Source organism: Monoraphidium neglectum, assembly GCF_000611645.1.
Source record: "Monoraphidium neglectum strain SAG 48.87 unplaced genomic scaffold scaffold01093, whole genome shotgun sequence".
NCBI lineage: Eukaryota > Viridiplantae > Chlorophyta > Chlorophyceae > Sphaeropleales > Selenastraceae > Monoraphidium > Monoraphidium neglectum.
Window position 1 is genome coordinate 9,352 of NW_014012535.1, and position 7,791 is coordinate 17,142.

The window sequence follows — 7,791 nt, forward strand, 5'->3', positions numbered from 1 at the left end:
CCGCCACTCTGCCATTCCACATCGCTGCTGGCTGCGGCTGCTGCTGCTGCTGCTGCTGCAGCTGCGCCGGCAGAGGCGAGACCCCAGGATATGCGCCTGGCATCATCCCAGGCACTCCATATGGTGGCCCCGCCCCGTACGGCGCCGCCAGCGGCGCGCCATAGGGGGCCCCATAAGGGATTGGTGCACCGTATGGCATGCCCATGCCACCCAGGCTGCCTGTGCCCCCTTGCTGCCCCTGCTGGAGCCGAGGACTTTGGTAAGCGCCGCTGGAGGGGGGCAGGGCTGCACGCATGTCCCCAACCAAATCAGAGAACTGAAGGCCATCATTGCTGGCCCGCAGGCCGGCCGCCTGCTGCTGCTGCTGCTGCTGCTGCTGCTGCTGGGACTGCTGCTGCGGCTGGAAACGCGCGGGCCCCTGCTGCGCGCCCAAGGGCGAGGAGGGCCCGCCGTAAGCACTGTTCGACACGCCACCAAACGGCTGCAGCGAAGGCGGCGCGCCATAGCCGGGCGGCGCGCCCTGCGGGGAGGGCCAGTAGCCGGTGGGCACAGCCATCCCATATGGCTGCTGCTGCTGCTGCTGCTGCTGCTGCTGCCCCGGCTGCAGCTGCTGCTGTTGCTGTGGGAATACGGCGCCGTAGGGCATTGCAGCGTACATCTGCGGCCTCGCCACAAACGCCGGGGCGCCAGGTACGCCCAGCCCGCTGCCAGGGAATCCAAAGCCGCCGCCACCTGGCACCAGCCCCACAGGGGCGTGCGGGCCGCCGCCAAAGCCGCCGTCGCTGAACAAGTCCTGTGCAGGTGGTGTATCAGAGATGGCCGGGGGCCATTAGTAAACGCGATGGAGGGCAAGTATGGGGCAGCTGGGTGCGGCAGTCTGGCCCTGGGTAACGGCCTAGCATTGCAGCAGCGAGGGCAGGAGCGCAGCGGCAGCAGCCCCGTGCTGCGCCCAACGCTGCAGACCAAAACGTAGCGGCCGAAACGGCGCCCCAGCACTCACCGAAGGCAGCTCCCTCGTCTTGCCGCCCTGGCCGCCCTTCGGCGTCCCCGCCGGCCCCGCCGCCCCCGCCGCCGCCGACGGCGTCCCCGTGCCGCTCCTTGGTGCCGCGGCCGCGGACGGGGAGGGGGAGGCCGCCACTGAAGCTGTGGACACAGAAAGCGCGGCGGCGGGGGTGGCAGTGAAGGAAGTAAAGGAAGATGAGGCCGCGCTCACTGGGGCTGGCGGCGGCCCCGCAGCTGCAGCAGGGGCAGCCGGCGTCGGCGCCGGCGCCGGCGCGGTCTGCACGGGCGCGGCCGCGGGCGCGGCCGGCTCGTCAAAAGCCGCCCACGCGTCGGCGTCCGGCGCGGGCGCGGGGGCCGCCGCCGCTGCCGCTGGGTGCGCGCGGGGCGCTGCCGCCGCCGCTGGGGGCGCGGGGGACGCTGCCGCTGCCGCTGGGGGCGCAGCGGCGGCAGGTGGGGCTGCGGGTGTCGAGGGCGGCGACTGGAAGTTGGCCCAGTCGGCGCCGCTTGAGGCCCAGGCGGGGCTGGCTGCCTTCGGCGGCTGTAGCTGTGGCTGCGGCTGCGGCTGTGACTGCAGCTGCGGCGCCGCAGCGGCCGGCGGCGGCGAGAACGCAGCCGCTGCAAAGAGCCTGCCTGGGGACACCGGCGCAGCCGCCGCGGGCGCCGCCACCTGCACGGCGGGGGGCGCCGCGGCCAGCACGGACTGCGAAAATGGATCGAACGCGGACGGCGGGGCGGCGGGGCCGGGCGCGACCGGGGCAGCAACTGCAGCGGGGGATGCGAGGACGGACATGGCTGCCATGGAGGGCGCCGGGCCGTTATCAAAGTCCAGCAGGTCAAATACTGGCCTCGCCGCCACCTTTGGCGGCGCCGCGACGGGCCCGGCCGCCAGCTGCGTCGGCGACGCCGGCTGCGGCAGTTTCCGTGCGTCGGCCGCCGGCGCGGCGGCCGCTGCAGCCGGCGCGGCCCCCGCCTGCCCGGGGGATGCCGGCGGCTGCGGCGACGGGGAAGGCGGCGTGGGCGAGGCGGCCGGCTGGCCGGCGGCGGCGCCGGGCGTCGACCCCTGCCGCTCCCGCACCTGTCAAACGGCAGCAGGGGGTGAAGGCGAAAGGATGCTGGGCCGCCACTTGCAGCCTTGCGAAAGGAGCCTGCCCAGCGGCACACGCACGGCCCCGCAAACCAAAGCCGCCGCCAACATCACGGCCCAATGCCGCGACCCCACCAGTCGGCGGCCCAGCGGCTGGTCAGGACGCAGGCGCGCCGCCGCCCTGGCCCCGCCTCCAACATCGCCGCGCCCGCCCACTGCAACCGCGCGCAGCGCTAGCGCGCCGCGACAAGCCCGCCCCACCTGCAGCGAAATCGACCGGGGTCCCAGCAGCTCCCGCACGTCGCGCACGGGCGGCATCCCCGCTTCGCCGCCAGGCAGCGGCTGCGGGCACGCGCAGCGGGGCGCAGAGCACGCGGCGCCAGGGTGAGCGCATGGAGGACAAGGGCGCATCGGGTCGCAGCCGCGGCTGGTGCAAGGGCGGCAGCGGCGCGGACATTCGGCTGGGTCGGCGCAGTGGAAGCTCACCAGGCGCCCGATGCTGCGTGACCCCGCGCCTGACAGCGTCGGCTTCAGCGCGAGGCCTGCGGCGGTGGCGGCGCCGTCGGCGGTCGCGTCGCCGCCGGTGGACGACGGCCGCCGGGATGGGATAGGGGCGTCTGCACTGTAGAAACGCTTTTCGACAAAGACTGTCTGGACCCACGCCTTGATGCGCTGCGGGTTCCTGTCGAGTTGTGGTGTGACGTGGGGGGGATGCAGGCGCACGGTTGAGCGGCGAATCCGTCGCCAGCGCGACGTGGCTGCATGCTGAGCACGCCTGCGAATCGGCCGCAAAGGCCCCTCAGCTCCTGTGCATGCAACTTCTGAGCCCGCTACTTGCTCGGCGCCAGCAGCCGCGCGCGAGCGGTGCGCGGGGAAGCGCGCGTGCTGCCTGCTCACTTGTCCACCGGGCGCTTGAGGTCGCGGTCGGGCGTGTAGCGAGCGAGGTAGCGGTACGCCGCCACCTTAAAAGCGCGAGGATGGGGAACGCGGTGAGGCCGTGCCGCTGACGAGCCCGCCGCCAGCGGTCGTTTTGGGGCGGAAGGCCGCACGCGCCGCGAGGCTCGAGTGCGAATGCGCGTCTGCTTTTCCTGCTGCCTTGCGGAGCACCCCCAGCGGGCGTCGGGCCTCACCTGGTTCCCACCCTCGGTCATAGCGTCCAGCTCCTCCGTCTTGAAGTCCGCAAGCGTGACAGACTTCACGCGGTGGCCGAATTGCATGCTGCGGTGGTCGGCGGCAAGGCGATCGACAAGCGTGTGCCCCCCACGGTTTGGTCAGCGCCGCGCGTCAGCTGCGACAGTGGGCAAGGCACCCAGCAAGTCCCTGGTCAGCAGGGATCCGACCATGTTGTCCCATGAGCTATCAAGCGCGCTTGGGGTGACGTGCACTCACTGGAACCCGCTGCAGTCTGTGCACACGAACACGCTGAACTGGGGGACGTAGTACGTGGTCCCCAGCGACTCGCAATCGAAGCATCGCTTGTTATCGGGGAGCTGGCGAAGCTCCTTGAGCCGCTCAGCGGCCCTCTTCTTTGGAACGTTCATGCTGCCTGTTTCCAAACCAAGCTTGAAGCTGCTCAATCGGATCAAATAAAGTGGTCAACTGGACGATCAACGCAACCTGAAACATCTCCAGCCAGAGTGGTTTCGGTGAGTGCGAGTTGAGGGCGAGGGAGTCACCGCGAGAGTCTATGGGGTTGTGCGGTTCTATCGACCACCATATGTCATAGGTAACATGTGCACTAGTTTATTCATTTACGTAACCTACACAGCTTACATTCGGCCTGGTTACACAGCCGGTGCACTGGTACTATTACACGGGATCAAGCCCACAAGGAAGAACACAGAGAGACCCTTATCTGGAGGCCGACTGGGGTGCGGCGGGCTGCAGGCAGAAGACTTCAGTGGTGTGCAGCGCACCCCTGCACTGCCGCTGCGCTGCCGCTTTGGTGCTCCAGTCCTGGCGATTGGACCAGCGGGCTTAGCGCACTCGCCGAGGCGTGCGTGCCTGCACCCTCATTGCTGTTCAGATGCATCAGGGGTGAGCTAGGTAGCCCCCGGGAGCTCAGCAGCAACCGCAGCGCTGACGGCGCGGCCGCACGGGCATCATGGCCGCCTCAGGTCAGTCCAGTGCCCACAGTCACCACGCCCGGCGGTGGGGCTCCACGCGGCAGGCGGCCGCCCTGCTGCTGGCGGTGCTCGCGTTGATGGTGCTGGCTGGGGCATGGCGCAACAACAGATGGCTGATGACAAGCGGGGTGAACCAGGCCGAGGTCGTCTTCAAGCGCCACAGCCTGCACAGCAGCCTCCACAACAGCAGCGGCGGTTCAGCGGGCGCTGGTAGCAGCAGCGCCTTGGTTGAAGGTGACCACAGCGGCGGAAGTGGCGGCAAAGGCGGCCCCACCCGCAGCAGCAGCAGCGGCGGCGGCAGCAGCAGTAGTATTGGCAGCGCTATGGCGTCGAGCAATGCCATCAGCAGCAGCAGTCCTCACCTGGGCCACAGCGCCAGTCAGCGGGAGTTCGCCACCAGTGCGGCCAACCGCAACAGCAGCACTAGCAGCCGCAGTAGTGCTAGTAGCATCATCACCAGCAGCAGCTCCAACAGCACCAGCACCAGCACCAGCACCAGCACCAGCACCAGCACCAGCACCAGCACCCGCAGCAGCACCAGCACCAGCACCACCAGGAGCAGCAGCGCCCCTGCTCCTAGCAGCGGCGACCGCGGCAGTGGCAGCAGCAGCAACTCCTCCGCCAGTGCCAATTCAGGGATCGGCGGTGCTGGCGGGCAAGGCAGCAGCGGACCGGCGAAGCGTGCGGGGCCTGTGCGGCTCTATGCTGTAGGCAGCTATTACAAGCACGAACCGGTGTGCCCCCCCGGCACGGAGAGGCCAGGGGTGGGCTGCGACAACGTGCCCTGCCCTGTGCCGTTCGAGTGGAGCGACGACAGGCTGCACGCCGATGCAGGTGGGGCGGGGCAGGCACAGGCTGGGCATATACATTCCTGAATGCATACGCGGCACCCACTGCAGCATGTGCGCCGCAGGGCCCTCGGGGGGAAGCCCTCCCTTCACACCCGGCGGCGGTTCCGCTGACTCCCTCTACATTTTTACTAGTTCGTACGCTCTTCACACCTCAACCACCCCCCTTGAACCATCGCATCCCTGCGCGACATGGGTATGACGTCACGATGCCATCACAATTGTCCAGTCGTGTACAACACCCTGAACGGCATGGACGGCTACCCAGGGGAACGCGCCCACCCCAAGCAGTGGCTGGCCATGTTCTCAATGGAATCAGGCCTGTATTACAACGACATCTATACCGCAAAGTCCGACCACGGCTTCAATCTCAGCGCCGGTGCGCGCCGCAGCTCAGTCGAGCCTGTATTCCAGACACCTGCGAGGCCTGTTTCAATATGAAGGTATTTGTCACTGCTGCCTCCTGCCTGCAGATTACCGGCTGGCGTCGGACGTGCCTGTCCCTTACTACACGCGGGCTGAGCTGGGGGACCTCCTGGATCGGCCTGTGCCTTTTGAGGAGCGCCGGAAGGTGCGCCGTCCTGGGGATGGAGTCTTGGGGCCGCGGCACGAGGGGGAGGGGGGTTTTAAACCGGGGGGTGCGCGCCGCGGAGCAGGACGGGCAAGTGGCACCAGGCTCGAGAGGAAGAAGGGAGCGGCAGCAGGCGTCGCGTTAGTGTAGTTGCTGAGGGTCCGCCAGGCCTCTGAAGCTGCCGGCGCGCCGCGAGCGTGGCAAGGCGGGTCCACAATCTGCCGTCGCCGTGCGGGCTGCCGCCGCTCGCCGTGGCAGCTGCTGTCGCTGCTGCGCCACCACCGCAGCCGCCGTCGCAACCATCTTGGACTGCCGCTGCCGCCGCTCCTCAGGACGGGCTGGTCGCCGCGTTCATATCCAATTGTGGCGCCAAGAACAACCGCCTCGAGGTGCTGGGTGACCTGATGAAGGTCAGCGCAGGGTGTGTGCCCTGTGGGGGCAATTGCTGGGGCGCATTGCGTTTTTCATTGGCGTCAAGCACGGCCGGACCCGTGCGCCCGTGCGTTGCAGACTCGCTGACATAAGGGGGTGGGGTGAAAGGAGCCGTGATGTGACTTGGGACTCGGCGCACTTAGGAAGCTAGCGTGCTGTTTGTCGACGTGCCGCGCCCGCGCCGGCCACCTCAGCTGCTCCCAGGTCAGGTCCATTCTTACGGCGCCTGCCTGAACAACAAGGAGGAGGTGGAGGACAAGAGGGTGAGGGAGGGTCACCCTGGGTGCCTTGAGGGTGGGGCGCTCTGGATGTCATGCGATCCGCGGCAAAGCCCGGCCTGCCGCCTCGTCCCCTCAGCATGCAATGTTGCGCCTCGTCCCCTCAGCCACGCCGGCGCGCCCGCCATGCACGCGGCTCAAAAGGGCGGCTTGGGTGCGCTTTAAGTGTGCGTTTGCACGCAAGGCAACGGCTTTGCTCTCTCCTGCAGTGATGCGTGATTCGTGCCCACCCAACCCTTTAGCTCAGGCCCTCTCACACCATCCAATGAGATCACCGTGAGTCGCATCGCACCCTGCTATTTGCCATCCACCACCCACCGCCCACAACCTCTGACCTGCAGCCCGCAACCCTGCTCATCAAAACCCCCTCCTGCAAATCCCATCAAAACCGCAACACCCGTGCAGCCAACTTTTGCCAAGTACAAGTTTGCGTTCACCCCAGAGAACTCCAATGACGAGGGTTACGTCACCGAGAAAATCTATGATGCCCTCATAGCAGGTGGGCGCCTCACCAGCTCTGAATTGGATGCTGAACTTCTTGCGGAAGGTTGTTCGCACACTATAAATGTTGTATAAATACATACAAATATGACTATACAGAAGTGTGTGGGGGGCCACCAATATACATATACACATGTACATATATTACTACGTTGCTTGATCCGCAGGTGCTGTCCCTATCTACATGGGTGCACCCAACATCGACCACTTTGTGCCCGTCCCAGAGGCAGTCATCAAGGTGTCTGACTTCAACAGGTGCGTCTGTGTGTGGGCAAGCGGGACAATCTTGCATACTGTTCCAGCTGTGCAGGCCCCAACCCTGGCATGCTCCCAGTTGCCAGCGCCTCTGTCTGCACCATCTTTTTTAAACCAGCAAAGACTCATCTATTTCCCATCGTCTGACCCGCAGTACCAAGGAGCTGGCTGATTACATACAGAGAGTGGGAGCTGACGAGCAGCTGTTTAAGAAGCACATAGCTTGGAAAGACCTGCCCCTCTCGCAGCGCAGTGAGGTGGGTTCATGGCGGTCTGACGCCTGGCCGAACCCAGGCGTTCCCCACCTGCCTGCCCCACCTCCTGCGGAAGCTTCCGCCCTCGACGCGGCTTAAGCTGTGTGCCTGCTGTTCAAACTAGTCACACACACACACATACTTACGGTTTCTCTATATTCAATTGAACCCCTCCGATTCATCGCTGCTATTCCAAACCCCTCTGTTTCTCGATATCAGGGCTGGCAGGAGTTGATGGAAATGCAGAGGTACAGCGCGGTCTGCCGCATGGCCATGCACATTGCAGGCCAGCCGCACAAGTGGCGCAAGGCGGATCAAGTGCAAGCACAGCCGCACCACCGGCGATTGCTCGAACTGCAGCGGCAACGGCGGCGGCGAATGCGGCGTAGGGGCATTGGCATTGAGTGGTGATGAGGGTCGAAACAGTGACTGAAACCACC

The 7,791-nt window shown here is 66.4% G+C and overlaps 2 protein-coding genes across 2 annotated transcripts in view; one reads left to right on the forward strand and one right to left on the reverse strand.

Annotated features, from left to right (window-relative positions):
- The window catches only part of MNEG_6625 (putative ADP-ribosylation factor GTPase-activating protein AGD14), a gene marked incomplete at both ends in the record, with an annotated part of 12,964 nt that extends 9,337 nt beyond the window's left edge, over positions 1 to 3,627 (reverse strand). Inside the window, 7 exons of the mRNA XM_014044900.1 lie at positions 305 to 793; positions 1,001 to 2,077; positions 2,348 to 2,428; positions 2,573 to 2,768; positions 2,984 to 3,048; positions 3,217 to 3,304; positions 3,476 to 3,627. Of these exons, the coding sequence (XP_013900354.1) occupies positions 305 to 793; positions 1,001 to 2,077; positions 2,348 to 2,428; positions 2,573 to 2,768; positions 2,984 to 3,048; positions 3,217 to 3,304; positions 3,476 to 3,627 (2,148 nt within the window). The remainder of the gene's footprint in view (positions 1 to 304; positions 794 to 1,000; positions 2,078 to 2,347; positions 2,429 to 2,572; positions 2,769 to 2,983; positions 3,049 to 3,216; positions 3,305 to 3,475) is intronic.
- Positions 3,628 to 4,535: 908 nt separating this feature from the next.
- MNEG_6626 (hypothetical protein) lies at positions 4,536 to 7,586 on the forward strand (the record flags this gene model as incomplete). The annotated part of the gene is made up of 8 exons (XM_014044901.1): positions 4,536 to 5,046; positions 5,290 to 5,439; positions 5,534 to 5,631; positions 5,964 to 6,041; positions 6,273 to 6,326; positions 6,747 to 6,840; positions 7,010 to 7,097; positions 7,571 to 7,586. 8 exons carry the CDS (start codon positions 4,536 to 4,538, stop codon positions 7,584 to 7,586), a joined length of 1,089 nt encoding a protein of 362 aa, XP_013900355.1.
- Between the last annotated feature and the right edge of the window lie 205 nt (positions 7,587 to 7,791).